General features: G+C 42.3%; 1 protein-coding gene across 1 annotated transcript; it reads left to right on the forward strand.

Moving 5' to 3' along the window:
• Positions 1–5,251: 5,251 nt before the first annotated feature.
• tpt1 (tumor protein, translationally-controlled 1) lies at positions 5,252–12,877 on the forward strand. The gene is made up of 6 exons (XM_083997018.1): positions 5,252–5,438; positions 6,186–6,253; positions 8,356–8,543; positions 8,683–8,788; positions 9,769–9,885; positions 12,403–12,877. The coding sequence occupies exons 1-6, from the start codon at positions 5,411–5,413 to the stop codon at positions 12,403–12,405; spliced, it is 510 nt and encodes a 169-aa protein (XP_083853144.1). The 5' UTR covers positions 5,252–5,410; the 3' UTR covers positions 12,406–12,877.
• The last annotated feature ends 3,691 nt before the right edge of the window (positions 12,878–16,568 follow it).

Here is a 16,568-nt window from a genome sequence, read left to right on the forward strand (position 1 = left end):
CTCCATAGAGGAGCCTCTGCTGTTCCTCTGTCTTCAGTCTGGTGTTTGGCTGCACTTTGTATAAAAACAGTTCAACATTGGACGATCTAACCTACATACAGTGGGTACGGAAAGTATTCAGACCCCTTTAAATTTTTCACTCTTTGTTTCATTGCAGCCATTTGCTAAAATCAAAAAAGTTCATTTTATTTCTCATTAATGTACACTCAGCACCCCATCTTGACAGAAAAAAACAGAAATTTTTGCAAATTTATTAAAAAAGAAAAACTGAAATATCACATGGTCATAAGTATTCAGACCCTTTGCTGTGACACTCATATTTAACTTGCATGCTGTCCATTTCTTCTGATCCTCCTTGAGATGGTTCTACTCCTTCATTGGAGGTTACAAAAGAATTTCTGCAGCACTCAAGGTTCCTAAGAGCACAGTGGCCTCCATAATCCTTAAATGGAAGAAGTTTGGGACGACCAGAACTCTTCCTAGACCTGGCCGTCCAGCCAAACTGAGCAATCGTGGGAGAAGAGCCTTGGTGAGAGAGGTAAAGAAGAACCCAAAGATCACTGTGGCTGAGCTCCAGAGATGCAGTGGGGAGATGGGAGAAAGTTCCACAAAGTCAACTATCACTGCAGCCCTCCACCAGTCGGGGCTTTATGGCAGAGTGGCCCGACGGAAGCCTCTCTTCAGTGCAAGACATATGAAAGCCCGCATAGAGTTAGCCAAAAAACACATGAAGGACTCCCAGACTATGAGAAATAGGATTCTCTGGTCTGATGAGACGAAGATTGAACTTTTTGGCATTAATTCTAAGCGGTAGCCTATGTGTGGAGAAAACCAGGCACTGCTCATCACCTGCCCAATACAAAGGGCTACAGTGATAGTTGACTTTGTGGAACTTTCTCCCATCTCCCCACTGCATCTCTGGAGCTCAGCCACAGTGATCTTTGGGTTCTTCTTTACCTCTCTCACCAAGGCTCTTCTCCCACGATTGCTCAGTTTGGCTGGACGGCCAGGTCTAGGAAGAGTTCTGGTCGTCCCAAACTTCTTCCATTTAAGGATTATGGAGGCCACTGTGCTCTTAGGAACCTTGAGTGCTGCAGAAATTCTTTTGTAACCTCCAATGAAGGAGTAGAACCATCTCAAGGAGGATCAGAAGAAATGGACAGCATGCAAGTTAAATATGAGTGTCACAGCAAAGGGTTACTTATGACCATGTGATATTTCAGTTTTTCTTCTTTAATACATTTGCAAAAAATTCTACATTTCTGTTTTTTTCTGTCAAGATGGGGTGCTGAGTGTACATTAATGAGAAATAAAATGAACTTTTTTGATTTTAGCAAATGGCTGCAATGAAATAAAGAGTGAAAAATTTAAAGGGGTCTGAATACTTTCCGTACCCACTGTATGTGTACAGTGGATGTGGCACAGATCAGCTGTTGCAGCGCACGTGTGATAGTTGGCTCTTGGATCCATAGACAGCAGTATCTGGTTGTCTGTGCTGAAGTGGCTGCAAATCGAAGTTTGCGGTTGGCAAACTTGATCTCTGGAAGGGGTGTTCTATTTAGTCTCACGGTGCGATAGACTATAGGTTAAACTTACACCGGAAAATATCCCTTTAATTGGCGACTCTAAATTGCCCATAGGTGTAAATGGGAATGTGTCCAGTGTCAACCCCGCCTCTCGCCCCATAACACTAGTGAGGATTAGCAGTAAAATGAATGAATGAGTTCTTTCAGAGGTGATGCCGTGCTCATGGTGCACGAACCATTCATTTGGGTCACCAGATGGACACAGCAGCTCAGTCTCTGGTGATTTAAATGTCAAGTTTTGTTAACTGATAGATGTGCCGTTAACTCTGACTTCAATTAATTATTTTTTAAAGAAAAACAGCAGCAGTAAACAGCACTGACGCATCATCCTGATAACTCTAAAACACTAACCAAAATTTGTCAGCTTACATGACCTGCCTCTTTTGTTTGTTTTTGCCAGTTTTTTAGAGGATGGACCATGAACCCAGAGGGCATGGTGGCTCTGTTGGATTACCGCGAGGATGGCGTCACACCGTTCATGATTTTCTTCAAAGATGGTCTGGAGGTTGACAAATGTGTAAGTACTCAGTTGAACCTCTAGTGATGCCCACACACACACCAACACACCAGGGACGTGCAGTCAGGGGGGCTGTCAGGAATAATTAAATTATTTATCATATCTATGTATAATATATTCTAAGGTTTAATTTTTTTTTTTTCCAGATAACTTTACCACAGGTTTAAATGTATCAGCATTTGGTGATTTCCATAGTCTAATAAACGCGACTCAACTGAGTTTACCTCTGGCCTGGCAGCGGCTGCAGAAGCCACTCGCCGTCTTGTTGTATTTCAGAGGAGAGGCACAGAGCTGCTCTGCCTCTTCTGCCAGTACGATGTGTATGCCTGTTTGCGCATGTGCAGTTTATTAATAGACGTTACATGTACGGCATGCTAAGGGAGACAGAGGCTACGCTGCCTCTTAACGTAACTCTACTAAGTGTGAGCGGCACGTACGTTCACGTTGCTTTCGTGAATTGTAAACACAGATGGCCCCCTCGGTTTTTGCGTCCAGCAGTTTAGCAGCTAATTCAACTGCAGTGATGGATAACTGTACTGGAGCTTCATTTGAGGAATAAACGGCCTATTTGTTGTGACTTTTTTTGCGTGATAAGCTGATTTGCCGAATACCACCCACCCCCCTCGTCTGTGAACGCCTGCCTACCCTGTCCTAGAGGTCACCGTACGTCACTGCAACACACACATCATTAAGTGAGCAGGGAAGCTGCTAGTCATCATCAGACCCTCTTGAGGCGGCAAGACGCAATTAGTGACACGCACATGGAAGCAGAGAGCCTCATTCTCCCTCATAACAAGTTCATCACAATTACTCCAAAGCTGTTTAAGGTTAAAATGTAGCATAGTTAAGCTACAAATCCTAGTTCCTCTTTAATTCGTTTTTTGCTGTAGTGATTTGACCTAACACACACATGAACATACACTCCTTTTTATACAGGTCACAGTCTCTCTGGCATACATGTGTTTGTGCATGCAATGTTTGAATTGAAATTAGATTTATTGCCAGGTAGTCATCCAACTTAGTTATACAGCTACAACGAATTTGCTTTGGTGTACAGAAAACAGGCAATGTGAATGACATAAGTTAGCAGCATAAGACAACAGTACACATAAGAATATAAAAAAACCTAAATTATAAATGCATATCTATAAATAAAAATAAATCAAATCAAAATGATAATTTTAGGGTCATTATAAATCCTGGAACACTTGATCCTAGTTTTCTATTACCCTGCCTGCTTATGTTGTTTCTTGAAGTCAAACTATGTCAAAATGTCAATTCTCAGATCAGCAGTATTTTATAGCAGTCATGAGTTTTGATGTAGGTGGTACTGATTGTGAAAAACTGGTAGATGCATGTATGATGTACTATATTTCTCTTTCTTGCAGTAACTGTGTGGAACTACATCTACTTTCCAACTGGATGCTGTGATCCAGACGGCCTCAAAACTAAAGAGCACTATTTTGCATCATGCCTGTTAGGGTGAATTTCCTTGAACACTGAACATTTATATCTACTGATGATTAAATCTGAGCATCATGACTACTAGCTAATTAATACTGAACATGTATGTCTACACTGGTGATTACTGATTAAAACTGAGCACTTAATGTTTACTGATTAAATCCACGTTTCATTGATTAAGCTACTCTTCAAACAATGTGATAACTGAGCTGAAAGGTCCTGTTGAATGATGAGATGGAATAAAGCATTAGTGTTACAAAGGATTAATACAGCGGAGAGTTAAGCCAGGACACTTTGAGTCTTTTATACTTTTACATTATGAAGAGATTAAGCTGTGACCAGCCTGTGCACCAACGATGGGAGAACTAAGTCTAAACCACAGCTCCTCCCCACCTGTTTAGCCAATAGAATGAATTACACACACACAGAGCAAAAATATATTAAAATATATTTGTAACGGAATTGCTTCATCCTTTTCTGGGCGGGTGGTTACAGACTAACAGCGAAGCTGACTGTGATTTCCCAAACAGTGAAAGTCCTTGTACAAGATTATTTTTAATGATCCAATTTAATAAATAGTTAAAGCAGAAGTAAGTGATATATTTGTGTTAATATAAGTCTTAAATAGTTATATCTTCCGATAGCAATCACTTACATAGAGTGTTTGGACAGAAACACAGGTCTCTCAGTCCCTCTGCTCTGCTCTGAGCCGAGGAGAAAACATTTATCGTATCCTACAGTTTTTATCCAATGAGGAGAGAGAACGGCATGCAGGGCTGTGTGTGCAGCCAAGGGACGCCGTGAATGTGGTGACGTAGGGACGAGGACTGTTATGGTGCGTTCAAGGAAACTCGTAACTCGTGTTTTTCCGACCTGTGAAGTCGTAGCCTACCAGTTCAATCTGGTACGAGTTCACGGGTCGGAAGTTACGAGTGGCCGTTATAGTGACTTTCACCGGTAAAACAGGTCGGAAAAACACGAGTGGGTTGCCTGAAACGCTACAAAGTCGTAAGTTGTGACTTGAAGCTGTAATTTACGGTTTCAAAAGCCTACCTGGAACGCAGCATTAGCCAAAACGACCGGATCGCTTACTTCTGCTTTAACCGGAACCCCGTTGTTTGTCCTCTCTCAAATAAACCAACACGCCCTACATGCCTGAACAGAAACATTCTTGTACAATTTCTTATAGGTATTTACATTATGGCACACACTACTCCCCCAGACTGGGTGAATGAAAACAGGACTGGTCACTAAATAGGCCTACAGTTTTTAACTAATGGCTTTTGCAGTGTCTGATTTTTGTCTCAGGATTGGCCCACTTTTTTTAGATTGAAGGGAACAGACAGTGAGTGGTTGTGTTTGACAGTTGTAGGACTAGTAGCGAATCGAAATTTGTCCTGAAGATGTGGAAGAATAAGTAGGAAAAAATCCACACAGTGCCCGGTGCGCTTGCCCCGTGGCCCGGAACGAGCAAAGCAGAATCTTAGAGGAATCTCAGAAAATGATATTTCCTTTAAGATCTATGTCAAGATTTGTTGAAAGAAGTATAATATCTGTCTAAAAAATCCGTTACAGCCTCAGGTAAATTTCGTGAGCTGGCATGTTGAGTTCAACTTCCCTTGTGTCTCGGGGAGAGTCGCTGTGCTGCTGTGGCCAGGCCAGGCTGCAGTCCCACGCTCCACCACGGAGTCGCGGGGGCGCCAGAGCGCCGACGCTGTAACGGTGACGTCAGCAGGACGTAAATGCGCCGCCTCGCCGCCTCGTCGGTCTTTTACCTCTCCGGTGCTGGTAGGGTGGCAGGCCTGTGCTCAGTCTCTGAAAGATTTAACACCGAAACAGCAAAATGATCATCTACAAGTGCATCATCACCGGTAAGTCCTCACGTAGTTGTCGCCGTTTTCGTGTTGATCGGGTCGCATCTTCTTGGCGGCGAGTATTTCAGCTGTGATTGTGAAAGAAGCGATAGAGGGAGAGGGGGATGGAGAGAGGAAGAGTTGGCCCCGCTCTCTGGCTACCAGGCTAACTCGTGTGATTCCGCAGCTAGCGCTAGCCACATGCTAGCACCCCCGGCCTCCAAACAAAAGGAAAAAGAAACGGGGAAAGGAAAAAAACTTTGTCGTGTGTCGCCGACGAGTGTAGCCAAGTGTTGGCCGCTCGGTAACGGTAACTATGCTAACCGGCGGAGAGGACCGAGGCCCAGCGGAGCTCGAGCCCGGGCCGCCGCCACCGGCAAAGTTGGGTTTAAAAAAAAAAAAAAAAAAAGTCGGGGAGTGTGAGACACTACCGTGTGTTGAGTCACAGCAGGGCGGGGTGCAGAGTCGGCGGTCGATGATATTACGGTGTCGTTAGTCACCGTTGGGAAACGCAGTGAATGTGGCGGCATCACGTAGCAGCTAAGTTAGGTTAGCCGCAGTAAGTATTATTTACAGCGCAGCGGAAACTGCGAGAACAAGTATTAGCATCGGTAGGAGGAAAACGAGTTGGTGGCGCCTCCACTCGTTCATTTCAAAGCTTTGAAACAACGTCCAGGTGGCATTTAATGTAGTGTCTGCAGCTGTGGCCTGGAGATGGATGAGTCGGCCGAGCTAAAACCGTGACTCTGTGTTTTGTTCCCTCAGGTGATGAGATGTTCTCGGATATCTACAAAATCAAGGAAACCGACTTCTTCTTCGAAGTTGAAGGAAAGGTGAGTGAGGTTCACAGCAGGGCTGACACCTGGATCAGGTGTTTACTCCCTCACCTCCATAAACAGCTGTCAACACATTAACCTCCTCCGTTGTTTTAGTGTGTCACTAGTTTTTAGGGCAAAGTGGCCAAACGTCTGATAATCTGTTACTAGCCTCTCTAGACAGTTTCCTGCTTTCATTATATTATCAGATGATTGGACTTGCAACAAAACAAGAACTCACATTCAGCGATGCAGTTTGTTTGATTGACAACTCAAATGCACACACTGTTTATGGGCTTTTCATATTTTATCAGACTTAACTAGGGGTGTAACGGTTCTGAACCGAAAAGTTTCGGTTTAGAAACTCATTCTATCTTCCCGAACCGATGGGTTCATCCCTGCCCCGCCCCGCGCACAGATGCTGAACTTTGGGGCAGAGGGAGAGAGGAGGGACAAGTAGGAGCGCAATGAAAAATGTTTAAGTTGCATATATTTTTAACCCTGAAATAATGCTGAGGGTCCAATGTGACCCATTTTTACATTTGAAAACAGTAAAATCACCATTATCGATTTTTCCCTGTTGAAAGGGTTTTCCATGGAGTTTTAAGGGCAGAGGATGTTATGATGCTATGTGAAGCCCTTTGAGACAAACTGTTTGTAAAAACGGGCTATACAAATAAAATTGCCTTGCCAAACATTATCCCCTGTATGGGTCATACATGGAAATATTTCATTTCTTTTTTTTAATCAACAGACACAAGCAGTAACTTGTTCTATGTATATTATGACAACACAATATTTGGTGAATTGGTCTTTCCTGCCGCTACACTATTATTATGATATTAACTCTGATATGAACTATATCTTATTATTTAACTACTTAAATCACAGTAGTTAGTACTGATTTGTTGAACTCATCCTGATAAACATTATAACTCAATATACAGTCACACAAGCAGCTCCATGTTGTCGCTGTGTGATGTTCAGGGACAGGTCAGGACAGTCGGTGGACAGACGGAGAGCTTTAAGGTTGGAAGTTTATATTGGGGAGCATACATCAGTCCGACTGCCCAAAAGTCCAACGGCTCATTTCTCCGACTACCCGTTCTACAGTGTTAAGGTTATGTTTAGGGTAAGGTTAAGGGTTAGGGCTACTTAAGTCGGAGAAATGGGAGGTCGGACTAATGGACGCAAAAATAAAGAAATGTATGGTCGGAGAAATGGGTAGTCGGACGGACGTTTATATTAATTAAGGGTGCACTGTGAGACTGTGACCCTACCACATGCCAGTTTTAGGAGAGGAAAACTCGTATCGTGCCGGTGGAAACACGGGAGGACACGGCGCTGTATTTATCAAAGCTTGGTCGCCGTGCTTAGGCACCGGGTCGGAACTGGAGAGACACAACTCCAGACCGGACACCGGAGGGAGAAGCAGGTTGGATGTGCACGAAAAAACAAGCACTTCGCACCGACTGCGAGCTGCTATGGCGTCGCTTTGGGTTGTGAGCGCCCATGACGTGCGTCTACACTGAAAGTAATGCGCACAAAAGACGCTACATCTGAACGGCCCGCATGTACACGCGCCTTTCAATCAAGGCAGCGGCCAAAATCACCAAGGCGGCCCCGCCTTGGTCTTAAACAGGCAGGGAAAACCCTGTACAAGTGTTTTTTTTTGTGGACTGGTCTAAAGAGAAGTGTTATACTTGGTTAAGTTAATATAACTTACGTCATGTTCATGTTCTTGATATTGCAATGCAACAATCCTTTAATAAAATCCAGAATTTTTTTTCTGGAAGTCTTCCAAAAGGTTTTTCAGTATGTTTTTTTAAAACCGAGGTTTGAACCAAACCGTGAGTTTGGTGAACTGTTACACCTCTAGACTTTACCATAGCTTTCAGCTGTCGACTCGATATGTTACACATGGTAGATATTTGCCAGTAATCTAGACTGATGGCTACAATGAAACGGTGCTGAGCTCTGGTAAATGTGCTCTGCATCTACTTAGACTTAGGACATAGACGAAGACCCACTGCTTTGTGACGAAGCTCCATGGTTACAAGTGGACAGTCATGGTCAATTTGAATTGCTTTCTTCTAACATGTGATGGTCATTGTGTCCAGGTGGTCACCAGGTCAACAGATGGCATTGATGATGCTTTAATCGGTGGCAACGCCTCTGCTGAAGAGGTCTGCGAGGGCACTGATGAGGGCTCCGTCAGCGGTGTGGATATTATACTCAACCACAAACTTTCAGAGACCGGCTTCGACAAGAAGCAGTACACAACATACATCAAGGACTACATAAAGGCGTAAGTGTCGGATCCTTGAATGACTCAAACACTGGTATTCGACCTGTGCTTGTTATCCACAGGTTACCCTGAGTTTAGTTGTCCCCAAGCTTGAACTGTGTTGACTCTTACTAAAAGCATGTCACTCTTGTTTGTCCAGAATCAAAGCCAAGCTGGAAACAGACAACCCAGAGCGTGTGGCTGCCTTCATGGCTGGCATGCCAGCTGAAATTAAGAAGATACTTGGCAACATCAAGAACTACCAGGTAACTACAGAGTTGAGTGCTGCGTTTGGAAAAAGGGGAGAAAATAATTAGCATGTTAGTCTAACTTGTGTTTATGAATAGTAACTCTGAAAACATTTAACTATTCGGCCATTATGTCTGAGAGATCCAGAGGAAACCTACAATATACTACATGATAACCTACTTCCAGCAGGTTGGCTACACCTTTTTTAGTGTGTGAAGTTCTTTCAGACGGCGGCACGGGGAGCAGTGGTTAGCACTGTTGCCTCACAGCCACTGAAACCACTGACTGAACCCACTCCCGTGCATGTGTGGGCTTTCTCCAGGTACTCCGACTTCCTCCCACAAACCCAAGACATGCAGGTTACGTTGAAGGGATAAAGGGATGTTCTGGCATAAGTTTAACCCATGGTCTATCGCACCATGAGACCGAGTAGAACAAACCCTCCAGAGATCAAGTTTGCCGACCGCAAACTTCTCTAGTTGTAGCCACTTCAGCACAGACAGCACAACAGAGCCACAGCCAACCACAGATAAAAAAGCCACTAGTGGCCATAATTAATGCTCAGAACAGCACCATACTTCGTCAACAGTGCAAATTGGGTCCCAGGCACATTATACGAGGCATCAAACACCTACTGTCTTTGCCTGGTTTCTATTGAAAAGAGATGAAAAAAAAAAAGACCCACTCTCCTCCAGCTGTGTGCGCGTTATGGGGTAGTCCTGACAAGTCGATAACTGAACGCATCGGTGTTACTCTCTGTTTCTAACTCTCACAGTCGGCAAATGGTTTCCTGCTGTGAAACCCACTCTAAAAGTGACCTAAATGATTTTCTTAAAGAAATATCCGTTTGTGAAAAAAAATGCACATATTACAGTGGGTAAGATCAAGTTTGCAAACCAGCCAGTAAACAGCACCTAGGCATCATCCTAATAACTCTAAAACGCTAACCAAAGTTTGCCAGCTTACATGACCTGCCTCTCTTGTTTGTTCTTGCCAGTTTTTTACAGGAGAGAACATGAACCCAGAGGGCATGGTGGGTCTGTTGGATTACCGCGAGGATGGCGTCACACCGTTCATGCTTTTCTTCAAAGATGGTCTGGAGGTTGAGAAATGTGTAAGTACTCAGTTGAACCTCTAGTGATGCCCACACACACATCGTGAAGTGAGCAGGGAAGCTTCATCAGACCCTCTTGAGAGGGCAAAAGGCCCCATTCAGTACTGTGGGCCAGCCGTAGTTGGCATGGATCTGTAAAGTGTAAAGTTTTGCTAACCCTCGTCCTGGTCATGTGCATTTGTTTACAACAAAGCCGGCAAGAAATCAATCAAAAGAGCCGTAGATAATGTTATACATCATATAAGATGTTACGACGTGTATATTTGTGTGGTTTAATCGGTCATAAACAAGAGATTACGGGTTACGGGGCACATTTGTGTCGTAGTGCGCAGAGGCGAGAGCTGGGACACCGGGGCAGCGGTATGGGCAGAAATATGTGCCACCAGAAACTGAATTTGAATCATTCATATTTGAATTGCTGAATTTGAATAATTGAATTGGAAAAACTGTATCTGAATAGTATAATTTGAAATTGAAAGCCAATGAAATTTGATCCTCACTGAAAATCCAACTCTCTCACAATGGGCTCTATGCACAGCTCCACCACTTCCTGGATTTAAGGCAGGTCCTTCATTTCCTGTCTTACATTATTGGACAAACTGATTAATCCAGGTGTGTCTGACCATTGTGACTACTCAGACACACCTGGATTAATCAGTTTGTCCAATAATGTAAGACAGGAAATGAAGGACCTGCCTTAAATTCAGGAAGCGGTAGAGCTGTGCATAGAGCCCATTCAAATTCAGTTTCAATTTACTGTGACAGACATCCGGGTACTTGAAGGATGAAGGAAGAGCAATCGAGCTCGGATACAACACAGGACTCCTCTCGCCTGTGTATCTGAGTCATGGATCTATCTGAGCTCGTAGAGAGAGTGTAGCTGTGCTTAACTGGTTCAACTCTGGTGCCTCCACAGAAATCAGAGCCACACTCCTCATACAGAAGCTGCTCCTGTCTTTGCTGCTGCGGCGACAATTCTCAGTGTAAACTCGGCTGAAAAAAGGAAGCCGTCTTCGCCGTGACGTGATGGCGACATGTTTTGATATCAGCGTTAGCTGCTAATTAGCCTGGCTGACAGCGGCTAACGCTGCCTGTAGCTGAACGGCTACTTGGCGTTAACTGCGTTTACATCGATTAGCAGACCTTAGCAGACCTGAGGGGTGTACTCATGGATGTATTATATGTATGATGTATATATCTAAAGCCAGGCTCTCCTATACTACAAAGGTGGCTCTCTTTTAACCCGACTAGATCACCATGGTAACTTATGCTTAGCTCGTAACCTGGTCCCGACCAGGTTAAAATCGGCTATAAACGCGCCGCTGTTTCACGATTTAACTCATTTACAGCTGGCGTCAACTTTACTTTTGAAAGTCCAGTGGAGCTGAATCAGATTAGCAGCCAACGCTGATAACAAAAAATCGCCGTCACAACGTAGTTGCCGGTCACGGCGAAGACAGCTTCCTTTTTTCAGCCGAGTTTAGACTAAGAATTGTCGCCGCAGCAGCAAAGACGGGAGCAGCTCCTGTATGAGGAGCGTGGCTCTGATTTCTGTGGAGGCACCAGTGTTGAACCAGTTAAGCACAGCTACACTCTCTACGAGCTCAGATCTGAGCTCGATTGCTCTTCCTTCATCCTTCAAGTACCCGGATGTCTGTCACAGTAAATTGAAACTGAATTTTGAAAACCGAATTTGAATTGTGAGCGAGTTGGATTTTCAGTGAGGATCAAATTTCATTGGATTTCGATTTCAAATTATACTACTCGGATACAGTTTTTCAATGCAATGATTCAAATTAAACAATACAGTTTCAAATTATGTGATTCAAATTTTCAATTCAATTATTCAAGTTCAGCAATTCAAATTCAAATATGAATGATTCAAATTCAGTTTCTAGCGGCACATTTCTGCCCATACAGCGGCCCCGATCTTGCAAAGTTATTTTTCAGCCAAGAGTAGTAAGTGACACGCACGTGGAAGTGGAGAGCCTCCATTCTCCCTCGGAACAAGTTAAACTATTTATTAAACCATCACAATTACTCCAAAACTGTTAAAGGTTAAAATGTAGCATAGTTAAGCTACAAATCCTGCGTAGTTCCTCTTTCATTTGTTTTTTGCTGTAGATTTGGCCTAACACACACAAGAACATAACACTCCTTTTTATACAGGTCACAGTCTCTCTGGCATACATGTGTTTGTGGATATGCAATCTTTCAATTGGAATTAGATTTATTGCCAGGTAGTCATCCAACTTAGTTATACAGCTACAAATTATAGCAACAAATTTGTTTTGGTGCACGGGAAACAGGCAATGTGAATGACATAAGTTACTAGCATAAGACAACAGTACACATAAGAATATAAAAAATGGCCCGTAGAAAAGACTTAACTCGTCTACATTATACAACTGCCTCCTGGCATTGAACAATACAATGAAATGCCCAAGACTTTGATGGTACTGATTGTGAAAAGCTGGTTGATGCATGTATGATGTATATTCCTCTTCTTTCTTGCAGTAACTGTGTGGAACTACATCTACCGTACTTTCCAACTGGATGCTGTGATCCAGACGGCCTCAAGAGCAAGACTAAAGAGCACTATTTTGCATCATGCCTGAACAGAAACATTCTTGTACAATTTCTTATATATTCACATTATGGCCCACAGTACAACTACTCCCCCAGACTGGGTGAATGAAAACAGGACTGGTCACTAAATACAGTTTTTAACTTTTGATTTTGGCTTTTTCAGTGTCTGATTTTTGTCTCAGGATTGGTCCACTTTTTTTGAGATTGACGGAAACAGGCAGTGACGGTGAAGGACAGTGAGCAAAACTCTGGCCCTGAGATGATGATTTTTCTTCTGTCTGCATACTGTTTTAGCAATGATTCATACATGTTGACTTCATCATACCTCTGTGTTTATGGCTGAATTAAATACAATTCCATCTGCAGTGGAAATTGGATTTCAAAATAAAATATAGTACCACCATTTTGTCACCTCTGGTTGTATATGTATCTGAGCTTGCATGTGGATGATACACACACGGAAAATAAGAACATTTTGACACTGGTACAGATCTTTGGTTATATGCACCTCTATTTGTGGCTACATGTTCACTAGGTTTTCATTTTAAAACAAAAAGGAAGTCGAAAGAGATGCATTTTTAAAATGAGAACATGGCATGGTCTCACATGAAGGTTTGACAGGAGGTCACCCAGCCGGCACATATTCCCCAATGACAGTAAGGTATCTCCTGAAAACTCGTACAATCATGTATGTTATTGTGCGGAAATCACACTTAAAGCTGTTGACGCGTGTGGTCAGTGCTGATAGACAGGTACATGAGTGGTTGATTATGTTGCTGGATCACACTGTTAAAAGCAGTGTAGGAGGAGTTAAAAGGAGTTGAACCCAGAACCTTGTATGCAACAAGCCTTCATATGACTGTCTGATGGATCAATACATTCATTCATAGAATTCAGTTCTCAACAGTTCAGCAAGTGCATTATTTCAAAGAGCTGCAGCGCTCATATAACACACACTGTATGTTGAGTCTACCAAAGACAACTGACAACTTGTTGAAGACATGAATTATCATTACATCATGAACGTATGGATAGCCTTGCTCATGCATCTTATTTTAAAAATTACGTTATAATTAGGACTTATAACACAAGTAATTAATGACTCACAAACTCTATTAGTGAGCAGGTTTGTAACACTTTGTGTTTTGTTAATTTAATGTAAGACTGTTGCTCAGATATGTATAGAGTGAATCACTCCCTGCCCCTTTCTGACCATGGAATCAGAAGGTATTGTGTTTTGGTGTGTTTATTTGGGGAAAGTGGTGAAGTTACCTTGATTGGACCAAATAAAGAATAAAAAGAAAATCCTTTATTTGACTGAATGAGTGAAGGTCTGATCTATTAATTTGCCTCAGAACAGGGAACAAATACCACAACATGAACACAACAGTATACATGTAAATTAAAAACACAACACAAATGCAAAAGTTGCACTGTGAATGAAAATTATGTGAGTGAAGTGAGCAGCAGTCCATCGTTATTGATCCTGGCAGGATTCAACCACACCTAAAACCAGCGCAGTTTCAGTGGGTTCACTGATGGCATAACATTGATTGATTGAAACCTTTATGTGGGAGATTCAGGTGTTCGAAACAGCAACAGTTAAAAAAGGAGAGGCAGAAGACAGTCGTTCAAAAAAAAGAAAAGGTATTGCCCAATAAGCTTACAGTTTTTCTCTGTTGGTTTGGCTCATTTCTTGAAACAGAAATTACATTCTTAAAACTATAAGACCATTTGGCCAAACAGTCTTACAGTTCTGCACAACATTACAGCTCACTAGCAAAAGCGCATATCTCTCCCAAAACTGTTCACACATGCTTCAAAACTAGATTCCTTTACCATGTAAAGTGTCAGTACCATCAAAATGGCAAAGATCTTTCTCAATTGCTTTTGGCTCATTTGCATTCACTTAGTGCTTTTACCAAAAATAAACTGGATGGTTCAGCATAACACCATGGATGAGCTGCAGAACCTCATATCTCTCCCAAAACAGTTTACTTATGTGTCAAAACCAAACTTCTTTCTCATGTAAGTAGTCAGTGCCCCCAAAATGCATCATCCCTGTGGCATTCTGTGAGCACTGCAAGTCAAAATGCTTAGATGTTTTGTCACTATGGCAGAGACGTATAAAACCTAAGAAAAGGACTTTACAGTAAGAGCAACCTCCAAAGTTTGACATCACACACACTGCACTCATATTGCCAAGGAAATTGTAACCATTTTTATTCACATATAGCCTACATAAAGTAACTCAAGATTATGTACTGTAAAAACAAAATGTACAGGCCTACAGTTCTCCGTACATGTACATGTATGAAATCCGCCTATTCCACCACGCATCCGCACTCCTCCTCCTCTTCTTCTTCTTCCTCCTCTTCCTCTTCCTTGAGCAGGGAGTTGCTCATGATCATTTTCTTGGCCAGGTACCTCCATGTTTATACTGCAAAAGGTACAGGCCCTAGCCAAGCTCTATATATACGCGTTTGGCAGCATTCACAATCATAGACAGCACCAGTCAGGTAGCTAAACAGCTGATTGATTGGTCATCTGAGATGTAGGAACTCCTCCTTCGTTAGTCAAGTTCTAATTTCACCTGACTGTCAATTACTGTCATGAATTTATGAAATGCTGCAAGAAATTCATATGGTTTTCATGGTATTAGCCTACAGTATATTGACTAATTTTGACAGTTGAACAGACTATTGTGCATATGATGATTTACACAGTGAAATCATGCTGACATGTTTTGGAGAGAGCAACCATTAGACTGAGAATCAACTAATCAGCTTAGATCAGCAAGATCTATTCATTTGGAAAATGTGCTAAATGTATGCTCATTGTGCTAACTCTAGGGTACTTGTACATAACCATTTGCAAAGATGCACTAAGACACTTGAGACATGTACTAAGACATTTGCAATTTGATGAAATCAATGAGAAATGCCATTCTGTTGTGAACATTTGCAAGGTGGTTTGGAGATTTGTCCATGTTATTTTGAGAATGTAATTTCTGTTTCAAGAATTGAGCCAAACCAATATAGAAAAACTGTAATATAAATAAATAAATGAAAGCATGGCACAAGAGAAATGACCACAGGAGGGAGCCATTTGCTTTTTATTAGTGTGTGAACACTGATGGTGTCAAAGTACAGTAGGACTGCAGTGGGCTGGGTGTCGGAGGGTGAAGTGTAAGTAGTGAGGTACTCAGTAGCCAACACCAAGAGATTGTTTACACATTGACTCAGACTGAAGACACCAGGAATCACTAAACCACTGGACCGTGGACATCCACAACTAATTCCCCTTTCTCATGAGAAGAAAACATTGGTAAACGAACAGACAAATAAGCAGTCATCATTATAATGTTTTCACCTCAATTGATTGATTGGTTGATTGATTGAATGATGTGGCCACTACAGTTCAGAGGATCTGGAACAAGCTAATTCCATTTTTTCTTTGCTTGGATGTAGGTACTATCTAATTTGTGAATTAATTCTTTGTAACAAGGGGTAGACAATATAAGTTCGCTTCTTTCTGCCCCCTTTCATTCAAGAGTTACAGTATTGTCATTGTTTATTTTATTTTTTGTTTTTATTCTCGATAAATGAATGAAATAAATAAACTAAACTAAACTAATCATCATGATGAGTCTGTGCTGTGTTCAAATGTACGTTCATGTTTTCCTGTATGTGTCAGAGTCCTCCTGTGTAGGTTCACGTCTCCTCCACACACCACAGATGTTGGTGTCACCAAAACCTGCAGCGAGTTACCGAAACAGCCTGATGTCACACCTGCCCGAGCCCGAGTGTGGTCACAGACGAGCACCTGTGCTGCAACATGAGCAGGTATTCATTATTGATTTCTGCTGTTGTTACTCTCTGAACGACGTCACCTGCATGTGTGTGACAACGACGATGAGGACTCGCCCCTTATACCAGTGCTGCACCTCTGACACCCGATGCTCTACAAGTATTATTTATGCCAGTTTAGTGTTGGTCTGAGCAGAATATGAAATCAGTTTAATCTAATATTCTACATTTCAATTTTAGGTCAGGAGTTTCTGGGTCTTCGCTGGTGGTTTGATTTAATTACAA

The sequence above is a fragment of the Trachurus trachurus genome (genome assembly GCF_905171665.1).
Source record: "Trachurus trachurus genome assembly, chromosome: 21".
In the NCBI taxonomy this organism is placed as follows: domain Eukaryota; kingdom Metazoa; phylum Chordata; class Actinopteri; order Carangiformes; family Carangidae; genus Trachurus; species Trachurus trachurus.

Excerpts from the sequence above, each read along its gene's own strand:
- tpt1 (XM_083997018.1), top strand. The coding sequence starts at position 5,411 with ATGATCATCTACAAGTGCATCATCACCG. Across the intron at positions 6,254-8,355 it reads TCTTCGAAGTTGAAGGAAAG|GTGGTCACCAGGTCAACAGA; the intron begins GTGAGTGAGGTT and ends CATTGTGTCCAG. Across the intron at positions 8,544-8,682 it reads ATCAAGGACTACATAAAGGC|AATCAAAGCCAAGCTGGAAA; the intron begins GTAAGTGTCGGA and ends TTGTTTGTCCAG.